Below are 23,745 nucleotides of genomic sequence, written 5' to 3'. Positions count from 1 at the left end.
GGAGCTACCTGCGGAGTGCTAGCGGGCGGCAGGTTCATGCAGGGCCCAGACGACACGTTACTCACTGCACTGGCCCCTACAGCCAAGTCCAATCATATACATGTCGTTTCAAGATGCATGATATATTTTTTTGGATCTACTGATTTAACCGTTACCTGAAACAAAGTTACTAAGTATCCGGGACGGAACTGGTTCCTGGCGTTTAGTCCAGCGTGACCAGCTGGGTTTCGGACGGCTATCATAACCGCCACAACGGTTTAATTAAGTAATTCAATCCATTATTTACAAATAATCGAATTCTCGTCGTGAGAAAGAAGACCCACCACTCACTGGCACAATCTAACGAGTCCACCGGTTCAGCCCGGTTCATAGGCGGACTCAGGCCCGCCCTGTACAGACAGACGGGGCGGCCAGGTCATCTGTCATGGATGAACCTGTGTCTGATGCGTATTATCCCCTCTCCTGCTGATGGTGGCCTTATGTTGAGTTGCCAGTGTGTGTGTGTGTGTGTGTGTGTGTGCAGTAAAATTGTTAATTAACACGGTTCGTCTTTCTGGAGAAACGGGGTCTGCTTTAAGCCCCCTTCATGAGCGACCTGTAGGAGCGAAGACTACCCCATGCGTCCCAGGGCACAGGACGTGTAGGAACACACACTCAGAGGCAGGAGCCAGTCCCCCGCTCAGAGGAGCAGAGTCACATGAACCTAATATGAGCCCAGTAGTACATGATGTTCGTTAGTGTGTGAGGGCCAAAAAGAGCTCTGCATGTATATTGATATTGATATATTTGGGTGTAATGCCAATGTTTTATTAAAATATGGCAATTGCACAATACAAAAATGTTACCATAGTTTACATCTACAAAATGTAGAGATGTAAGTGCAATTTCTATAACTCTTGTTCGATTAGTTCATTTTCTTGTAGAGTAACACTAATCTACAATCTTTTCAGATTAATATCTTAACATAAAAATCATAAGGGGTCCTTCAAAGGCAACTTTATGCGGAGGGAATATTCTTTACAATGACTTTTCAGTGTGTAAATCTTCAACCAAGAGTGTACAGCAACGGGGGTCTGATTATTTTCTCAACCCTACGAAATTAAAGTAAACACAGGCTAATCAGTTGTGTTCTCAAAACTGTACACATTCTTTTAGCAGTTGACATTTGGCTCCCATGGACAAATGCAATAGTGCAACAATAGAAAAGTACTTGTCCCATGGGAATCACAAGGGGGCGAAGCATTTCACACAGTTATGTGTATTGATGCAACATTGCTGTGTCTGTGTAGTGCACTGTATGGCCTGGCAGATGGCTGGATTAAGATGACTGGTTTAATCTAAACTCACGGATTTGATAACTAAGCCTTTATGTGCTATTTATAATGAACACTGATTGTGAAACTGCATCTCAGTCCGCATTGACATTCCTTGGTTTTATTAGCATTTCTTCTAGTCGTTGGTACTATGTGGTGTCCTGGCTTGTGTTTCCAGATGCATCCTAGTCTCCAGTTGTGTGACTGGGGCCTTGTGCGAGGGGCCGCAGTCTCAGGTTTTTAATTTACACCACGGAGCCTCCAGGCCAGTGGTCACATGAGCTGAAGCCTTCTCCCCCCGTCTCTGGAATGTTCCAAACATGTTGTGGCGGGCGGGCGTCCGTCCTGTGTTGCACCGTGGAGAGTTTTCCTTTTTATTGTATCTCCCTAATGCAACATCCAAGGTAGACTTGAAGATTAGATTTATTTTCCCAAAATACCGTCAGATCGAGCCATCGGACCTCTCGTCATCGTCAAAACCTATACAGGTCTGATTTTCTGTTGGTCACTTCCATGCCATGGAAATCAGCTGCTTGTTTTCAGGGTGTTGGCGACTAGACGTTGCCGCACTTTGTGGTACAAAATATTAGTTGGTTTAAAGCAGGGCTATTCAACCTCCTTAACACTAGAACAGCCGTCGAAGGGGTCAAATTACCCCTGTGAGTTAAAATAAAATATATCTTTGCACTCGATCCTGTTCCAAATCCCTACTTTCTTGACTTTTCCTAAATATGTCTGTTGTACCACCCTGTGTTAAAAAAAAATAATAATCAGACCGGGAAGGCTATTATGGAGAATTTTTTTATGTGTTCCTATGTAATTGGTTTTTTTCCAAGGATGCAATGCTCTTTCTTTGTCAGCAGAGGTCGCAAGGGGACATTCTGAAGTGAATAAGATTGATATCTATAGGTAGATGCACAGACAGAGAGACAGACAGACAGTGGCCAATACGTCGACCGCGATCGACCGCGAGACATTAAAAAAATGATGAATCAAAGTTTATATATTATTTATTTATTTAATATAATTACAAAATAAATAAAAGGATATAAAAATATAGAAGGATATAAAAATGAGTGGACACACTGTTCAAACTATTGCAATAGATCAGGGTTTTTCAAAGTGTGAGAGAGTGAGCCCCCCCTCAGAGAACAAAATTCAGCTGAGCCCCCCCCCCCCCCCCCCAAAATAAATGTTCTAAAGACCTGTGTTTTGAAAGTTATCTTAATTATTTTACACATTTTAAACATCTCTGATCATAATTTTAAAACATTTGATACGTATTTTTTAAACATTTGAAACATATTTTTGAAACATATTTTTTAAACATTTTAAACTTATTTCTGAAACATTATAACATCTTTCTGCGTTTTTAAACGCATTTCTTAACGCAATTTAACAACTTTATCTAAGCATGTTTTAGCTTAACCTTTTTTAAATACATTTGAACATCTTAATCTGTGTAAACTGCCAGTTTACACTGATTCATTCAGGGTCCCCGACTCTGAATTTTCAGAGTCGAATCAGATCTGCTTTTTCAGTCCAGAGATTTGACTATTCGGCGGGGTTTGTTTACCGGCGTTGCTATGGTTGGTGACCTAAATTATTATAAGCAACTGAAAACGATGCCGGTTTGAAACTAAAACTGTGATTCTGAAAAAAGTGTAAATGCTATCAAAATTCCGTTTGGATAGTATTGAAAATACAAGTGTGTAGATTTGTTACATGGTTTGCACGAAGATAAACGGTTAAATTGATTTAGTTAGGTTACTTCTACAGTTGAAGTACGATTGATGATTTGAATCATCGACTTTCGGGTTTATTTTTTTCTCACGTCGCGCCCCCCCTGAAGAACCCTGGCGCCCCCCAGGGGGGGTGCGCCCCACAGTTTGAAAACCACTGCAATTGATCATTTGCTACTATCAAATGCAAATTGTTACATTATTTTTTAATGAATAGATAACTACCGTAGCATAGACGATAGACACTGTGGGTGTGGCTGAGACATCAAATCCCATGTATTACATCAAATTTGTTAACCAGCAATTGGCTGAGTGGTTTAGCATCTACCCTGCAATACGGGCGACCCGAGTTCGCGTCCTGGGTACGTCATTTAATTCTTGCTGTTGGCTTATTTTTGTAATTTCCTTTATATCAGAGAAATTAGGCCTAACAATTTACTTTTTATATATTAAATATGTCTTGCAATATCCCTATAACCCAAATATACCTTGCAAAAACTCATGGTAAAGTTAATGTTAATATTAATGTTACTGATAAGCCTTTGTCACAATGAAAAAACACTGCATGGAAAATTGCAGCCACATAAATTCCATTCAGGTGAGTTTCGCAGCAGGCAGCCAAGAAACTCACCACTGACCACTTCTGTTGAGAAAAAATACTATGGTCAGTCAATTTAGAATATTCAAAGAAATGAAAAATAAATGACTTAAAGTTTTTTGTTTTTTTTCTCCAGTATTCCTTAAACACTGATTCGGTGGGGATTGAACCCCGGACGAACGGTTGTTAGAATAATTTGCGTCTCTCGTAGATCGCACCATCTTTCAACGTCTTTGTTTAATACGACTGCATTACCTCCTCTCTCACAATTCACTTTCTCAAGTTAGAAGTCAACTGCTCATGATCATATCGCTGCGTTATCTCTGTGGAGATCCGCTGTTCCCCCACCCCTGGAACAGCGGAGCCGTCGCATTTACAACAGAATGAAACCCAATAAACCACCAGTGTGTGCAGGGTCCGGGAGGGTAAATTGGGGTTCTAGCTCACACGCGGAAATATAAAAATGTGTTGCTCCAAATAAGCAACAAAGTCAGTAACGTGTCAACTGTGTTGTCTGTGTTGTTCTACGAAGCGGACGCTTGATGGTGACGTATTACGACGTGATGACAAAAAAATACTATTTCATTCATCCTGGCGTAATGATTTGTTATTCTTTAATATATTTGATAATTTGTGTATGGCTTAGTCTTAAAAGTATCATGTTTGGGTGGTATGTACAAGAGCCTACCGTGGCCAGACCACAGATTGCCAAGTGTGAACAATAGGGGCCAGTTGAGCACGGTTAGGTGTGAAAACAGACAACGGCCAACGGCCACGGCCAGCTGGCCTGAAATCGGCTTTGTGACCTTATTTATCTATTCAAATGCAAATGTACTGGCTGGGGGTGGGGAGGTGTGACAGAGAGAGTGATTGAGAAAGCAGTGAAAACAGACCATTTAGCATATAGTTGCCAGGCAACTTCTTCTCATGAGGCAGGTTTCTCTGGGTCGTTCACAAACTAGTTAGGCTACGCCCTCGATCCCCTACTCACTTCTATTCGCTTTGCATTTGTGGAAGTGAGAAGGGGGAGTGGTGAAGAAGAGCCTTGGGATTGCATGGTTTGATTGTAGTTATCCTCATGTTTTGTATTTATTTTTTTACTTTTGTTTTATAGGGACAAACGGTATTGCATTGAATGCCACATAAATATATAATTATGTTGTTGCACGTTTGTAACATTCAAAATCCAGGGAAAAGTATAGGCTCTTCCAGCTAATTCCTAGTGATCGGTCTGAGACTGAGGCCCCGTTTACACGAGGACGCTTGCGGGTGAAAACGACAAAATATTTTATCGGAAGTGCCTTTTGTTTAGACGGTGACAGTGTTTTTGGGGCATGAAAACGCATAAATCTGAAACCACCCTCCAGGGTGGAAAAGTTGAATACGCTTCGCCGTAGCGTTTCCGTCTAAACGGCCAAGACGCAAAACACTGCTCAGATCTGCTCACGTCGTGTACGCGTTTACGTTACATACATGTGCCAGTACAAGGAAATAAACAAACATGTCAGATTATTTCCATGCGTCGGGCCTTCAAGCTGCTCTGGCAGCTCTAACAAGCATACAGGAGTATTTCCACGAAATGTACAGGATATTTACAGATAGTATTACTGAACAGAGAAGGATCTTTTTGGTTTTTGCGACACGGATATGAGAAGGAAGATTCTACGCATGCGCTCAGACATGGCTCAGACACTTTTGCGTCACCGTATGCACGCAGATTTCCTCCCGAAAACGCTCGTCTAAACGCGGAATAAAAAGTGAAGACGCAACGCCACTTTTGCGTCTTCTGTTCAGACCGTCATCGTGTAAACGTAGCCTGAGCCAGAGAACGTTCGTCCGGGGTTCAATCCCCACCGAATCAGTGTTTTAGGAAGGAATACTGGAGAATAATAATGATTTGTAATTCTTTACAAATCTCCACAGAGATAACGCAGCGATATGATCATGAGCAGTTGACTTCTAACTTGATAAAGTGAAATGTGAGAGAAGGTGATGCAGTTGTATTAAACAAAGACGTTGAAAGATGGTGCGATCTACGAGAGAGACGTAAATTATTCTAACACCCGTTCGTCCGGGGTTCAATCCCCACCGAATCAGTGTTTTAGGAAGGAATACTGGAGAAATAAAAAAAAAACTTCGTCATTTATTTTCCATTTCTTTGAATATTCTGAATATTCTAAATTGACATAGTATTTTTTCTCAACAGAAGTGGTCAGTGGTAAGTTTCTTGGCTGCTTGCCGTGAAACCCGCCTGAATGGAATTTTTGTGGCTGCAATTTCCCATGCAGTGTCTTTGTCATTGTGACAAAGGCTTATCAGTAACATTAATATTAACATTAACTTTACCATGAGTTTTTGCAAGGTATATTTGGGTTATTGGGATACTGTAAGACATATTTATTACAATAAAGTAAATTGTTAAGCCTAATTTCTCTGATATAAAGGAAATTACAAAAATAAGCCAACGGCAAGAATGAAATGACGTGAAATGACGCGAACTTGGGTCGCCCGTATTGCAGGGCAGATGCTAAACCACTCAGCCAACTGCTGGTTCTTTAAGTTGATTGAATGGAGTGATATTCATAAAATATCCACAATAACAATATAGGCATATCTCAATTAATTTAATTACTTTATTTGCATCATTTAATCTTAAACCCTGTGTGAAAATATAGGCTGTTTGTACTTCATATATGTACATTTATGACAAAATCGTGAGGACTAGGCTTGTGACACACACACACACGTGGCGCATGCGCGGTAATAGCTCATTGGCGCCACATAGTGATCATTATGTGCAAATGCAAAGCCTCTCATTCAAATGACTTGGGGGTCATTTGACCCCTCTTGCGGCGCTAGTAGTAAGTAAAAATGGCCCGGCGTTTCTAGTGTTAACAAGTGGGCCAAAAAGGAAAACCACTGGTGGTTCATGGGCCAAACATACAAAACTTATGACAATTAATCGCTACAAATAAATAGTACTTAAAGCAGTCTTAACTTAATAGATGTAGTGCTAAATAGGGATGTCCCGATCCCCGGATCGGATCGGGCCTGATACTGGGTTTTTAAGGTAAATCGGGATCGGCCGATCTCATTCAATTTCATGGCCAATACATATTTATTAGAGCTGTCAAGCGATTAAAATATTTAATCGTGATTAATCGCATTAATGTCATAGTTAACTCGTGATTAATCGCAAATTATTTTTCTATGCTAAATATCCCTTGTTTTTTTTTTTGTCCCATAATACTTCTCATTTTAATTCTCTTATCAACATGGTGAATTGCATCGGCTTGCCTTGTGCAAATGATTTTTTATTGATAACAACATTGGCATATACTGATCAAAACAGGACGAGACAAAAAAAGAGCCTATAGTGCAATTAAACGACGGCTTTGAACAAATGTCATTTGAACATAGCAGTCAGGCTACTGCTTCTTTGTTTTGAGCCAAAGAAAAAAAAAGGTTATTTTTTTATATAATTTTTTTTTGTTAATCGAGCGATAACATTTTTAACACCGTTAAATTTGGTTTGCGTTAACGCTGTTAATAACGCGTTTAACTGACGGCTCTAATATTTATCGTGTGTGTGTGTGTGTGTGTGTGTGTGTGTGTGTGTGGTAATGCAAGTGTTTCTTGCCGGTTCTTTGACGTGTCTTGTATTTCCACAACGAGACTGTTGTGGGGGTTATCTGAGCCATGGTTGAGAAGGAATTGGGGGAAAGGAACTTTGGCTTTGACTCGCTGAAGTACATGAACTGCGACATGCCGCCGGTTGCCGCGAGGCGGCAGCCGGCAGCAGGCAGCATGCGGTTCAGTCGACTTCAGGTTGATGTGAAAGTGGAAGAACCAGAGACGTCGCAGAACCCGACAAAGTCTTTTGTGATTCATAATATCGTCTGGAGGCGCACACAGCTTTTGGCCGAGATAATATGTATTAAATTATATAGATTTCTATGTATTATATGATATTATTTAGATATAGAGCTCCAGGACTGTAACGCAAGTGTTGTACACTTCCTTATTATTTGGATAACCGTTCTGCTTTTGGTGTTATATGGCGCATAACACGTCGGACTCTCGTCTCTGGTATTTCTAGAACGAGACTCGTATTGGGGGTTATCTCAGCCATGGTTGAGAAGGAATTGGGGAAAGGAACTTTGGCTTTGACTCGCTGAAGTACATGAACTGCGACTTGCCGCCGGTTGCCGCGAGGCACCATCGCCCGGCAGCGGGGAGCCGGCAGCAGGCAGCGCGCGATTCAGTCGAAGGGGGTCCTCCGCTACGCGTCGGGGCCGGACAACGCCCCTCAACAGTGTTATAAGGAGCACATACCACAGCCTGTCGTGATCTATTGCTTAAATATATATATTATCACGGCCAAAAGCTGTGTGAGCCGATATTATGAATCTCAAACGACCGTGTTAGGTTCTCCGACGTTCCTGGTTCTTCCACGTCCACATCAATGTGAAGTAAACTGAACCGCGACAAGGAGGAGAAAGGGATTGTTGCCGGGCAGCGCTTGGGCACCTCCGCCTCCTGCAGTGCCGAGGCGGTGGTCCCTTGGCAGCGGGAAGCAGGGCTCAAGCTGGAGACATTCGCCAACGATCCCTTTCTTCTCCATGTCGTGGTTCATGTTCTTGAGGTAGTCGAAGCCAAAGTTTTCAAAGAAAACCTAGTGCTCGAACACCTAGTGCTCGTTTTACACCGAACGTAAGTTTTAGCCACTGGGGGACCATAGGCAGGCTAGGGGAACTCATATTTATGTTCGAAAACCTCCATAAAGTGAGATTTTCATGCCATGGCACCTTTTAAGATAAATTCACGCAAGCTATTTTCGATTTTTGTAATGTGGAATCATTTCAGGGCGAAAATGTAGTGAAAAAATGTACGCACAGGATAAGGACTGATATAGCATAGTGTTTCCCGCTCCTCCTTTCAACGCGCCTTCAAAGGCAAATCCGAAGCAGCGGGATATGTAAGGGATAATGTATAGAACGTCATTGGCGGGGAAAATAAGCCCTACAGTGTGAACAGGACACAATCGCGCAGCGGAGGTGTCTTGCTTTGCCCTGAAGGGGCTTATTTTCGATAATGACGGCGATGTTATATAAATTATCCCGCTTATAACACGGCTACTTGCCAAAACGAAAAAATTACTTCAAATGGTGTCTTAATACATTTTATTTGTTACCAGCATTGGTAGTGTTGATCAGCGGAGAAATCGTCCGCCAAAGACGTTGACGTCGCTTAGCAACCGAAGACGCTGGGGTTGACAAGTTACCGGTACTTGCGGAGTGATACCAAAGACTTCATTAGGCAAAAATCCTTTGTTTTTCTTGACAGCGGTCATTTGATTATATACTCTTGATTAGGGTTGGGCAATCGTCTACAAGCTTCCATCGTCCGATAGCGCCCCCTAGCGATCGCCGATAGTCTATACTATCGGGGGGGTCATCTTTATAATAATTTTATAATATTAATTATCTATAATAATTTATCACTTTGAAAAAAATTGCGTTTTTATTTTTCGAATTTTTTCTTAACAAATACGATGGTCTTCCCCTTGGACCAGCGTGAGCTGTGAGCCTAGGGCTAACCGCGGTGAAAACAGGGGCCGCAGTATCGCAGTATGCGATATTATTGCACAATTTTTTTAAATGCCGTTTAAGCGAGATAATGCACATTTAAATTCAAAACACACCCGTAACCGGAGTTTTGTCAGCGAACTTTTCGGACACAACGGAGCTGAAGGTTTGTGTGGAACCAGTTGCCATGGAAAATACGTCACCACTTTGCTAACAGTACGTTTGTTACTAAATTAAATTTTTTTAATTTAATAGATAGCCTATACAAAATAAGAGAAACCAGGCACTACAATTTCACACACACACACACACACACACACACACACACACACACACACACACACACACACACAGGGCGATGATTTATAACTCGGTCATGTCCTTGTTACGAGCAAGGAAAACCAGCATGTTAACCTTATGCTGTTTGAGAGGATCTGAGAGGGGTGACAACATTTCCAGCGACACTGAAAACCCTCTCGGATGGTGTGCTTGTTGCGCAAATACACATGTACTTGCGTGCCACTTTGGAGAGCAAGGGAAATCTCTCCTGGTTGTTGCACCACCATGCCAGGGGGTTGTCATTAGAGTCGATGGGTTCCTCCTGCAGGTAGCGAGTGAGCTCCAGGTCGGCTCTGGCTCTCTTCGGGACGGTTGCAGACGTGCTTGTCCGTGACTTCAGCAGGTCTCCGAGCGTTCTTTTTTTGGTGGGTGGTGGCACCGCTGTCTGCGCCAAGGACTCTGGCTGGTCACCAGCTGACGCACTGGCACCGCTCTCTCTGTCTTCCGTGTCCAACATTTCATTGATCAGCGCGCACTTTGTCTCCTTCTCCGCATACTCATCAAAATTGTTGCCCCGATATCTTGGGTCCAGCAAGCAGGACTTTGCCAAAGTTGCTTGTAGAGCAGCTGTTCTGTACTTCTCCTCGAGAACACTGCACTTCTTCCGCTTGATGTCTGAGGTCAGAGTGGTGTCCTCGTCTGATGGTTTTAAGACATCTTCCGTGAGGAGTTTCAGGACAGGTTTAATTGATGAGACCGTGACGTAGTTCTCGCCAGACAGCAGATCCGTAAAATCAGCCGCTGACTTTAACGCCGCGTTCACCGACTCCAAAACTGCAATGTCCTGCCAGCTGGGGATGAGATGCTGATGCCGCCGATCATCCAAAACTCATTTTATGGCGGGGATTTGCTCCAAGACTCGGTCCACCATTTTTTGTTTGGAGCCCCATCTTGGTGGACAGTCCTGCATGGACGGAGTAATATAATTATTGAACTGAAATAACACCAGCTTATTATTATTTTTTAAATAAAAGTCAACATTTACCATTATTTTTCGTTTCAGTGTATTTTTTTCTAAAAGAAAAATATTTTTTAAGCATCTCAAAAAGCTAAATAATCACAGCAAGACGGGTAAATAGCCTGTCGGCTGCAAGTGCGTTTCAACTACGTGTTTATTTTGACAAATCATAATATGGAGGCTCAATGATAGGCCAATTGTGTTATTAAGTGGACTTACAGTGGGTTACAATTAAATATAACTTCTGAAAGCTAGCTTACCATTATGAGTACGTGCTGCGGGGTTTGAAGCTCTGCTTGCGCTTTCGCCAGATCCCTCCTCTTCAGCCAGCTCTGGGAGAACGCACCCACTAAGGTGTGGCACTGGCCCATTGCTTGCGATGTGCGATCTTTAACGCTTGCCATTGCGTTTGTCACTGCCAAGTGTAGATTGTGTCCGAAGCAGTTCAGCCACGTCCAGCCCAATTGTCTCACTGCTGCCACGATGTTTGCCCCGTTATCTGTCGTTACGTACGCCAGCTTCTTCTCATCCAGGGACCACTCATCAAATGCGCTGCGTAGAGCCTCTGCGATGTTGTCAGATGTGTGATTCAGGGGCATAAACACTGTTTCGAGGCAGCGTGATTTTAGAGTCCAGTCTGTGGTCAGGTAATGAACAGTAAGACTCATGTAAGGAGTCATGTTCACACTTGACCACATGTCAGTGGTGGCAGAGAAAAAGTCCACACTTCTGAGCTCACTCTGAACTGATGCTCTTACTGAATTGTACATTTTAGGCACAGCAGTTTCTGAGAAGTAGGTTTTTCCTGGCAACTCGTATTGCCTATCAAATTTCTCGAGCAGTGACTTGAAAGGTTTCTGTACAGTGGAAACCGGCACCATCTCCTCAACTAGATACCTTGTAACGGCGCCTGTTAGGCGTTTATGTCTGTCACTGTCTCTGCTGTACTTGCCGACTCGAAAAAAAAGGCTTCGGCGACTCCAAGCTGTCGGCTAGCACCGACATGAGCTGCTCCGCTACCCTGTGTGGCAATCCGCGCCGAAATAGATGGATGGTAGCTTGATAGGTGAGCCCTTAAATTAGTTGTATTTCCACGTTTAACTTGAACCGTTTTGCGGCAGATTTTACAGATGGCCACATCTAAATTGGCTGGTTCCCCCTTTTCATTTGGCTGAAAGCCGAAATGCTCCCAAAGGGACGAGGTTTTTTTGATACGAGTGCTGCCATTCTTTCATTCATTCACTTTTTTTTAGACGTTTGTTTTGGCGGGAGCAGGTTACTACTAACTAAATGAATGAACGTTAATGAATGGGTATCATGGCAACGCACGTTTCATTCTAGAATTCCACGGTCAGTTTCATGAACGCGCAACCCGCACCAGGTCATATGCGGTGATCGCGATGGCCCATTATCTACCGCGTTGTGCTCTAAATATCGCGATATTTCATTTTTGCGATTATTGCGACAGCCCTACGTGAGCCTCCGCTGATTTAAGTTTCGCTGCGTCGGCGCCGGTGGCGGTGTCATGATGACACACGCTGATGACACACAGCTCGTAGCTGTGTTCGAAATCGTTCCCTATCACGGATATAGTGCACTATAGGGTGCTCGCTATTTTGTAGTGTTGTTCGAATTCTCACTGGTTCATTTCATGCCCTAGTGCACTTAAAATACCCAAAATGTGAGTGTACATATGATGTTCCCTACGTGTTACTCCCATATACCACAATGCAATGCAGTCGTGTTTTTCCGGAGGAGAAGAAGAAGCTCAATAACCGCAAGCGGCGAAAACGACGACATTTAATGATAGTCTCTGGCTTTCGTTTAGAAATATCAACAATTTATTTGGGATTTAACAAGAAAATGAAACATTCAAAATGAATAAGAAAAACCTTGTTCAAGGAAATGTAACATTCAACATCAATACAACCTCCAGCTTTCCTCTAGAGTGCCCGGTTTGTTTACACAATCTGGGCGCATCTGTCTGCGTCACACAAATACCCGGCGCATTTACTGACGCAAATGACGTTTAGAAATGTTCAGCGTAGTGTCCGAATTCTCGTTTGTACGTTCCCTATGTAGTGCACTATATCATGAACACTATAGGGAATAGTGAGTGAGTGAATAGGGGACGATTTCGAACACAGCTCATGGAAATGGAAATGGTGCAGCGGGGTGTGATGTAATTTCGCCGTGCGAGCACACCGGTAGGTTTCGAGCCCCTCCCCTCTCCTCTCGCAGCAGTGAGTGAATACGGCAGGTCAGCGCTAGTACATAGTACGTTTTCCACCGGTGCCAGTTAATTTCAATTACAATTTGCGGGGCTTTTTAAGTTGAACAAATAGCTACCACAGCGCTTTTAAAAAAATAATAATAAAAAAAAAAAATTAAATATTAATTATTAAAATATAATTATCGCCTTTTTATCGGCTACTTGAAACGATCGACGATGGAATCCATCTATCGTCGATAGTCGATAGAATCCAGTATCGGCCCATCCCTACTCTTGATTATACTTGGCAACGGTGAATTATAATAATAATGCATTTTATTAGGGATGCACGATATATCGGCAGTGATATCGTTATCGGCCGATGTTAGTCATTTTTAAACATATCAGCATCGGCCAGATAAGTAAAACTGGTCCGATAATAACAGCCGATATTTATTTCCGTCTAGTTGCCGTTGTGTGTTTTTTGCCCATGCGGAGCTTGTTTGGTCATGTGAGAGTGTCAGTGACGCAGCCAGAGACGCACGGAGAGGCAGTACAGGAGTGTTTGTCACCTTAACTGAAAAGAATCAATGTCGGCGGTTTGGATGTTTTTTACGGTCTCAAATGAAGGTACTCGATTTGCAATATGCAGTACTTGCAAAGCCAAAGTAAGGCGCGCAGGTTGCCGTGTCAAATCATTCAATACTAGTGGTGCAACGGTTCACGGGTTTCCCGTGATCCCTACGGATCAACCCTCACGGTTCGGGACGCAAGTGATCCGCGGATCGGCTGATTAAAAAAAAAAAAAAAGTTGCGTTCATGTGATCAGCGCATGTTTATCGTAGCGAAATACAGTTTCTGTTGCGTTTTATTTGGCGTTCCGTAATCCCATTGAAACGGGAACCGGACATGATTATATTTGGTTGTAGTCTATTCGCTCGGTTCTCCGGATCAACAGTAGGGCGAAAACCGAGTGAAAAGACTACAACCAACCTCCCTTGATATATTTGATTTAGCCTATTTCACAGATTTGAGTTGAAATTGACTTAAACTTGAAAGCCTTTTTGTAATGACAAGTGTCTGGTTTCCATGAATATTGGCAAATTTGATTTTAGTTATAAGACCTTGTCAAGATATTTTGATTTGTGATCATTATTGTTTCATAGATGCAAGTTGTAAAAGTAGCCTAAAACTAACACCGTTAGTAACTTTTGTTTGTTATGGATGCCCTGTAACTTGTTGAAGAAACAATGTATTTCGAAGTTTTGGAAAATAAATAAAGAAAGAAATAACTTTTTCATATTCAGTGTTTACATGTTCTTCAGTATACAAAATCATCATAGAAACTTGTTTTTATACCGATATCGGTAAATATCGGTTGTCGGGCGTAACAGCAATTTAATATCGGATATCGGTATCGGTCAAAATTGTCATATAGGTGCATCCCTACATTTTATTTATGGGCACCTTTCTTGACACTCAAGATCACCTTACAATATCAAACATCCATAGTAGCAAACAACAACATAATATTACGGTGTACAAGAGAACTGTTCATTCTAGTCCCAAGAATGCAACTGACTTAAAGGGAGTAGGCTTGGGTGAATAGATGTTTTCAGGTGAGATTTGAAGGTGATTGAATGGATGTCATGAGGATGTCATGAGGCAGAGAGTTCCAGAGGTGGGGGGCTGAGCGACTGAATGCTCTTGACCCCATGGTAACCAGGCGAGCTGGTGGGAGGGTGAGCTGGATGGAAGAAGACGAGAAGAAGGGTGTCTTGATATGGAGAAGCTCGGTAAGATACTGAGGGGCAAGATTGTTGATGGCCTTGAAAGTGAGAAGCAGGATGTTGTATATTATGCGATATTTGATGGGGAGCCAATGAAGTTGCTGCAGGACCGGTGTTATTTCATGACTGATGGAGGGGGTTTTAGTAATGATACGGGCTGCAGAGTTTTGTACCAGTTGTAATTTATGTATGGACTTGGCAGGTAAACCAAAGAGGAGAGAGTTGCAGTAGTCCAGACGCGATTCAACCAGGGTGTGAACCAGAATTTCAGCACTGTTGGGGGAGAGAGTTGGGCGCAGCAGGAGATGTTACGTAGATGGAAATATGCTGACCGAGTGACATTATTGATATGGGACTGAAATGATAGGGTGCTATCCAGGATGACACCCAGTCTCTTGACCTGGGGAGAGGGGGAAACTGATGAATTGTCAATGGAGATGGATAAGTTATTTATTTTTGAGAGGGTGGATTTGGTGTCAATAAGGAGGATTTCAGTTTTCTCAGTTGAGTTTGAGGGTTTTGGGAGAACCAGGATCTGATTTCCTCGATGCAATCGGAGAGGGAGATGGGAGGGAGGGTCGTGGTGGGTTTGGTGGACAAGTAGAGCTGGGTATCATCTGCATAACAATGGAGCTGAATATTATATTTACGGAAAAAATGGCCAAGAGGGAGGAGATAGACAGAACACCAGAGGAGAGGGGGGAAGAATGGGATCTACATTTTTTGAGCTGGACAAACTGAGTACGTCCAGATAGATATGATTTAAATCAGTCCAGGGGTGTGTCAGATATTCCAAGAGAGGCTAATCGGTCGATGAGGATGGTCTGGGAAATGCTGTCAAAAGCTGCACTCAAGTCCAGGAGGGTGAGTAGTCCAGCGTCCGCAGCCATGAGGAGGTCATTGGTTATTTTAACAAGAGCTGTTTCGGTGCTATGAAGTTGGCCAAAGCCTGATTGGAACTGTTCGTAAAGAGCATTGTGAGAGAGATGATCATGAATCTGAGAGGAAACTGTTTTTTTCCAGAATTTTTGAAAGGAAGGAGGTCGAAGATTGGGCGGAGATAGTTGAAGTTGCTTGGGTCAGCACCGGGTTTCTTGAGAATAGGGGTTATTTCAGCTGATTTGAGGGGTGACGGAACAGTACCAGGGATGGATATTTGCAGTTGGAGAGGGGTCAGGGATTGAATGCAACCTTTAACCAGTATTGTAGGGAGAGGATCAAGATGGCAAGTGGATGTTTTAGATTTGCGGCAAGGTCGGAAATTTCAGCAGCAGAGGGGAGGTTAAAGTAGGAGAATGGACGGGAGAAAACTTTTTGAAAGTCAGGGGAGGGTAGGTTGGTTGAGATCAGGGGGGCTAACTGCTGATGAATTTGGTCAATTTTAGTATTAAAAAATGTCTTAATGGAATTACAGGAGTCTGCGGAGTAATAATGGGGAGGGAGAGAGTCCGGTGGGCGTAGCGTTTTGTGAAGCAGGGCGAATAGTGCTCAAGAGTTTCCAGTACCTAACCTGATTATTTCTGCATAATAGTTGGATTGTGTGTGTCAGAGAATCCTTGGTAGTGAACATTTCCTTGTGGATGGTAAACCCAGTCTTCCTATAGAGGCGTTCCAGTTGGCGAAGTTCAACAGTAAACCAAGGTGCAGATTGTAGTGACTGAGCAGTTCACCAGGGGTGGATGTAAAGTGGATGCTTGGAAGATTAGAAATGCCAGTGTCCAGTGCTGTTGAATCAATGTCCTTGATATTACAAAAATAGATTGTACGGGGCTGTTTAGTTTTGGATAGTGTCACCTTTACATTAAATGTGATTAACATATGATCGGAGATGGGAAGATCAGATGCAGAATAATTAAAGGGAGTGACAGCAGAGTAGATCCAGGATATGGCCTTTTGAATGGGTGGGAAAATCAATAAACTGCTGCAAATCAAAGCTGTCAAGACATGATACAAAGTATTTTGTGAGGTAATTATTAGGGCTGGCCCGAATGCCATTTTTCAGGCTTCGAATACTCGTTGGTTTTTCCGAGCGAATATTCGATACTCGTTCCAGAAAATCACACCATCAAAAACAACATTAATAATCCCTATATACTCCCTGGAACCGATTTTGACAGTATCTGCATATTTTGTTGAAGATTTAATAGCTTTTGAACGTTAGTTAGTAGGCCTAAGTAAGTTGGAGTTACTTAGTTTTTCCCCGTGGAAGCGAACAGCTGTTGTTCCGTACCAAATCAGCTGTCCTCTGCCATCTCAGCCCTTGCGGGAGCTTTTCAATTCATTCTGGAACATGCATCTTTTCTGGGAATTTGTACAATAAATCCATAACAAATACCGAATATTGATTGTCTTATGTGTCCATATTATATCCATTATATTGACCGGGTATTCGCAAGACGCTCACGCTCTGCAGTAAGCCAGTCACAGTTGATTGGCACGGCGCTGTACAGCGAACGTAAACAAACGACTAAGCTAAGGTTAGCATTTCACTAAGCATTTCTTTTCCTCCCGAGATCCCGCTAATGTTGTTATAAAGTAAAGGGAAACAAGATATCTATTCTTCCTCCACCTCTCTCGCTTCTCTGCTTGGTGCGCTTATAGTTTGCCTCCCTCGCTCTGGTAACGTCACGTAGGCCTACGTGTAACAACGAAGCTCCGAATACTGATTTAAGCTTCGAATACTAATTTTCCGAACGAGTATTCGAATATTCCAATAATTTGGGCCAGCCCTAGTAATTATTGCCATTATCAATATGGAAATTGAAGTCACCAAGGAGAATTGCATTTGGGGAAAGGGATGAAATAAGAGTGAGGAAAGCAGAGAATTCATTGATGCAGGGGTTGACATTAAGGTTTCAAAAGCACTTGCCCATCGGTCAAGTACAGGTCAGGTTCAACTTGCCCGAATGTGATGTTCACTTGCCCAAATTATAATCAGAATCTTGAACAGGCCTCTTTTTGCCAGGCATGCGGCCTGGTTTTGGGGGGGCTCAGAAAAATCATCCTAGCTCAGACTGAAGCTGAATGTTAGCTTCCACACATGTTGTGTTTAAAAAATAACAAACTTCCCTTTGTTTACTTATTTATTGAGCGGTCCCATCGTGCCATGAAGTGATTTCAGTCCACTGTTGCAACCTATTAAAGCTATCGCCAAGTTATATGTAGACCTGCATGATTTCATGCAAATGTACTTAACTAAATGTCAGAGGTAGTAGCAAAGATATGTCTTTTTTAACTTTCACGTTTCTTGTAGCTCTAACTGAATAATCACAATTTCACGCGTTTCTAGTAGTGTTGTCAGTCACGATACTGGATTTTCTAACTTTGACACTATACCTGGAAAAATATCGATATTCTATACCATTTTCGATATCAGGGGAAAAGTTTTTTTTCAGGAAAGAACATACCCAAAGTAAATAGAGTATATCTCCACAACTGCAAGGGCGATAATGTCATCTTTGTGCCATAAGAAAGATTGTTGTGCAAGTGTAATATTCAATGGCGATGATACTTGTAGGGCCATATGAAATCCGTTTTATTTTTTTCCAAATTCCGTTTTTACACTTAAAATCATCAGAACGAGTGTCAAATAAGTGCGAACGAATACAATTTAATCAGATAGAAGACTACATTTATTAAAACATCACAACATTGCACTGTTTTTAGTGCTTCAAATAAAAACATGACATAAATATTAAAGTGCTTATAAACTATTTTTTTATAAACTCAAATTGTTGTTTGAAGGGGCGTGCCCTGGATACGGCGTTCATTGTTTTTCATATGGATTTTGGACTTCAAGTGGTCATCGCACGTATCTTTGCGTTTCCAATCGATAGTATGTTGACATATTCTACAAAACACCTGAGTGATGGAAGTGTTTTGGATATTGTTCGGCTCTGAATTTGGGGTTAGAACCGAATTACGGGCGCTTCAACTTCTTCTTCGGCTTCTTGTTAGGAGCGGGACCTATTGTTTGCGTGGTGGGCCGGGGATTTTTTTTTAACATTGTTGTGCGAGTGACTGCTAAACATTCAGTGACGTTGATGTCACCTGTGTTGTTTCCCTTTTCCCTCAAAACTGAATTTCACCAAAATAATGGCGAATTCCGCTGCATTCCGCTCCATATTGTAAATGTGACGTCTGATGTGCCTTGTCCCTGTTGCATGTTATATGTGCTGAAGAACAGGAACCTGCTGGAAATCAGTTATTTTACTAAGACAGGCCCGTTTTAAATTGTAACTTTGTTACTTTTAATACTTCCCTGCTTAATAAAATAATAATAAAAAAAAAAATATCAGTTGATTCCGTTTTTATTGTCCAATTCCGTGATTCCGTCCGCGTTTTCGTTATCGCGGATTTCATAGGGCCCTATACTTGGTTAAAGTGAATAAAGCCATGGAACACAGCATAAGTGGAAGATAACATTTCCACCTGAAATAATTATCAGTTGGTCGTTATCATTTGGGAGCGATGTCTTACTATGAGACACAAATAAAGGTAGATATCTTACAATTTTGACACTTGACACCTCTATTTAAATTTCAGGGCAAATATATTCGAATGCACCAAGCCAAACACTCGCAAATAAACATATGGCCACTAGATTGCGCTGAAGAATATGTTTTCTGATTGAAGGCAATTTACCTATTTCCTAAGAAACCTTCTCTTATTCATTGATTGAAAATACCATGTTTAGTGGCAAAATTTGGCCCAGACACTGGGTTATCTGTTTATGGTGGTTTTATTCGACCAGAATCAACTTTGTGGACAAAAATCACAAAGGTTATACTTCATTTTTGGTTGTTAAAAGAAAAGGGGACGTTTCTTCTTAAGTTGTTATTTGCGAGTTTTAGTGACAGAATGATATGGTTTGGACTGTTGGAATAAGTGGAGGCTCAGCTTTCATGTAATATATAGTTTGTGAGGGTCCAATTTCGTGAAAAAGATCGCTATTGCTGTGCATGTGCACAGTTATGAAACTCAAAACCGTGTTCTTGCATATGACTTTCCTTGGTAATTTGCCTCAATCCAAAGTACTTCCAAACTGCACTCCTCCATCACTACTCCATTTTCCTTTTACCTCAACCGTTCGCGGAGGCGCTGCACTTGCGATGCTAGCTTTGTTGGCTAACCTTTAGCCAACACCTTCGAATCACGGCCAGAGAACGCACTGCGAGTGACAGAAGGCGGGGCTATATTCGCACTGAAGCGATGCGGGTCTGTTAACTCTCTTTCCGAGAGAAGAGAAGACGGCGTGCTGATCAATTGCAAATACTTCTATTTTGTGTTATTTTGCGGCAAAAAAGGTTGTTCTGCAGTTTCTAAAAACATTTGTATAAATAGCCTTTCTATTAACATCCACCCAAAATCCACTTGCCCGTTCGGGCAACCAGAAATCAATCTCAACTTGCCCGAATATGACTTTTGGTTGCCCCGGGCAAGCGGGCAACCGTTAATGTCGAGGCCTGATTGATGAATTCTAAATTGGGCTTAGGCGGACGGTAAACAGTGGCTACTGTGATAGGGGATGGTCCATTCAGTGTTATCACAAGTGACTCAAATGACGGGTCGACTGGCACAGAGACGGGCGAGACTTTCCAGCTCTCGCGATAGATTATCGCGAGACCTTTAATGCAGGGTTGACGGGTGTAAACAAACCCGGGGGGCGTTGCTTCGTTCAGCTGGGAAAAGTCGTTGCCATGTCTGTCAAACTTAAGTCATATTTACGGTCATTGATGAGCTCCTGGAGATGTCCTTTGCCAGCGAGTGAGCGGATGTTGAATAATCCAAAGTTGAAATCAGTATGGTCATTCTTGTGGGAGACGGCGCTAACATTAGTTGACCTGGCTAGGCCGGCTAATATAATTCACCGCCGGAAGTTGTGAAGGGCCCATGCAAGTGAACGGAACATTCCATGGCATTGAGAAGACCCATGTAATAATTGCAATTAATGTGAAATGCGGTTATAGTTTATATATATTACGGTGTTAGACCTCAAGGCCGTTCTGCCGGCGATTTTAATTCGCTCTGCAGCAGAGGCTGGAGATCGGGAAGATCGGGATTTCTGCCGGTGGGCCGGTCCACTTCGAAAGGTATTTTGTGCGCGATTGCTCCATTACGCGATTTAGCAATCGCGTTCGGACTCCAAGTCTTATTTTTCAATAAAAAAAATCAATTATAAATTTGATACAAAATATTTATTTAATACTGAACGTTTTCTAACATTCCAGCAGACATTATAGCAAGAATTTAAGAACAATGTACCTTTTAAATAAATGAGTACTTTTATTTTTAAATAAAAATGTTCGGCCTTTTATGTTCGGCCTTTTTACTCCTTCGGCCGAAACCGAACATTATGTTTTGGGCCATTTTCGGCCAAACATGTTCGGTGGCCAAATATTCGGTGCATCCCTAACCAGAAGAATAGCCCTCCGTAAGTTTCTCCCCCCACTGTAAAGTGTTTAAATTCATCCCCTGTGATGGAGCAGTGATAATGAGTATTTACCAGAAGTCGTACGAAAATAAAGTTGACTTAAATTAGTGTTCAGCAAACCAGGGAAAGGGATGTCTTGATAGGTCAGAAAACAGAATGAATCTAGCAGGATCAGCTGACCTGCACCCCCCCCCCCCCCCCTCCATTGTAACCACACTCACTCTGTCTCTCCCAACCAGTGTTGAAATCGGGGAGAGCGTGCGTGGCGAGGACGTGTACATCATCCAGAGCGGCTGCGGGGAGATCAACGACAACCTGATGGAGCTGCTCATCATGATCAACGCCTGCAAGATCGCCTCGTCGTCCCGTGTCACTGCAGTTATCCCCTGCTTCCCCTATGCCCGCCAGGACAAGAAGGACAAGGTGGGGGTATGGGCACACGCTTCACACTGGTCACTAGGGATGCACCGATCCGATATTTGTATCGGTACCGATATTGAAGACATTTCTAGATCGGGTACCGGTGACAAATGGGCCGATCCATATTAAAAAAAAAAAGAAAAAAAAAAGAATTATTTTATGTACATACTTAAATCCTATTCCTACTACCTTGCTGCTTTGATAATTCAATTTCCAACGAAAATGTTCTCACGGGATTAATAAAAGTGTATCTATCTATCTATTGGCTGATCTATTCCGTTTCTATGCTGTGCGCTGTGAGTGACGTCATAAACAAGCAACACGCCGTGCGGAGCCTACAGTGATTGCAAAATGGAGCGAGCAAAAGGATCTGCTATCTGGAGCTATTTCACTTTACCTAAGCCAGCAAGCTCCACGGCTACATGCAACATATGCAAAGTAAATGTCCCGAGGGGTGGTACTAAACCTTCTAGCTTTAATACCACAAACCTTATAAAGCACCTCCAAAAATTCAAGTCTCATGATCCCAGTCTTTTCCCCTCAATGAAACTTACAGTTTGTAGCCATAATTTCAGGCTGTTTTTCTATATCGTATCGGATCGGTATCGGCCGATACTAAACCTCAGATATCGGTATCGGTATCGGAGGTGAAAAAAGCGGATCGGTGCATCCCTACTGGTCACACGGTGCCAAGTCCCCCCCCTGAATCTGGTGGTCCCCTCACTAACTCTGGAGGTCAGAGGGCCTGATTCTGGGGGTCAGGGGTCCTAAACCTGGAGGTCCCCTCACTAACTCTGGAGGTCAGAGGACCTGAATCTGGAGGTCCAGGCACTAACTCTGGAGTCGCAATACTTGTATTCCCATTGATACATTTCCTCAGGGACCATATTCATAGAACTCAATAAATCAATGTTCAGCAGGAATGTTTGAAATCCGTACGTAGGCGAGAATATCCAAGACGACTACACTCAACTAGGGATGGGCACGAGTAGTCAATTCCAAACTCGAGTGATCGAAGGAATTTCTCGAGGATCAATCGAGTACTCGTTTAATCGAATCTATTTTTAGAATGCAACGCATCTGCAGCAGGAATAGGCCTGATGATGAACGGCAATATTACCAACCAAACATGTAATGCTTATTCTCCATCAAAACAGTCAGACTTATCAGAGTATTCATTATTTATTTTTGCAAATGTTCAAAACACATTTTCCTTACAAAAATAAATGGGCGTCTCACAATTTAAATCACGTCGAACCAAGGCCTGTAACAGTTTAAAAAAAACAAAAACGAAACAAGTAGCCTAACCATTGCAAATAATTTAAAGCTGCAAATAAAACGGCAGCAAATGGACTATGGAAATACTTAGCGTTGTGATCTTCTCTACACGCCCGGGATTACAGCTGCGTCTTGCGGCGGTGAAAATAGCCGACACACTTGGTTGCTGCGGGTCGGCTTTCCCGAACTCACCGTTGTGTTTCAGGAGCATATGTTGCCGCATAGTACTTTCTGGTAGCTCGATTTCGCTTGGCATATTGTACATTTCACCTTATGATCTCCTATTTCTTTAAAGTATTTCAATTCTGCGCTGCGCTTTGCTTTAACCGCCATCTCTTAACTTCTTGAATTCTGGCGTGCCTGCACACGGCATGGAACGCGGCACACAGAAATGGATACATTTCATTTGCTTTGTGCCCACTGCATGCGTTAGTGGCGCCGACAGAAAATTTGCTTCAGAAAACTTTGTTTGTGTGTATATGCAAACTCGAGCTTGCCTGTCCACCAACCGAGTTCATTTGTAACGAGGAGTACTCGAGTAATCGATTCCTCACGCCCATCCCTACTCTCTACACATGTGATTGGTCAGTCCCCATTGTTCTGTCCTTGACGGTATTCACACCTGGACCTCAAGGCCATTATTAAATGTTGGGTATGGGATTTGCGAAACGCCAGCAGATTTTGAAAATACCCAACTCAAATGGTCCTACCCCCTCTCCTTCAACGCTGACTCTGACTCCACCCATTCCAAGTACCTGGACGCGCAATCATGCACGTGCGCGAACACAGATGCGCGAGAGCGAGCCAGGCTAGCGTAGGTTTTCGTTAAACAACATGGTACTACATTCAGCTGTAAGTTGCACCAGATATTCTAAACATTAAACGGTCACATAAATCATTACTATCATCACCTACAAAGCTCTCCACAACCTAGCCCCCAGTTACCTCTGCGACCTCCTCCAAGAATACACTCCCTCCCGCTCCCTCCGCTCAACCTCTGCTGGACTACTATGTATCCCCACATCACGACTCACTACAATGGGTGCCCGGTCATTCAGCTGTTCAGCACCCAGG

The 23,745-nt window shown here is 42.7% G+C and overlaps 1 protein-coding gene across 1 annotated transcript in view; it reads left to right on the top strand.

Annotated features, from left to right (window-relative positions):
* LOC130381083 (ribose-phosphate pyrophosphokinase 2) overlaps nucleotides 1–23,745 on the top strand; it is a 70,706-nt gene that overhangs the window by 653 nt on the left and 46,308 nt on the right. Inside the window, exon 2 of the mRNA XM_056588509.1 lies at nucleotides 21,213–21,396. Coding sequence (XP_056444484.1) covers nucleotides 21,213–21,396 — 184 coding nt within the window. The remainder of the gene's footprint in view (nucleotides 1–21,212; nucleotides 21,397–23,745) is intronic.

The sequence above is a fragment of the Gadus chalcogrammus genome, chromosome 4, assembly GCF_026213295.1.
Source record: "Gadus chalcogrammus isolate NIFS_2021 chromosome 4, NIFS_Gcha_1.0, whole genome shotgun sequence".
Classification (NCBI taxonomy): Eukaryota; Metazoa; Chordata; class Actinopteri; order Gadiformes; family Gadidae; genus Gadus; species Gadus chalcogrammus.
The sequence above is the reverse complement of the archived record's forward strand: the minus strand, read 5'-3'. Positions and strand labels throughout refer to the sequence as shown.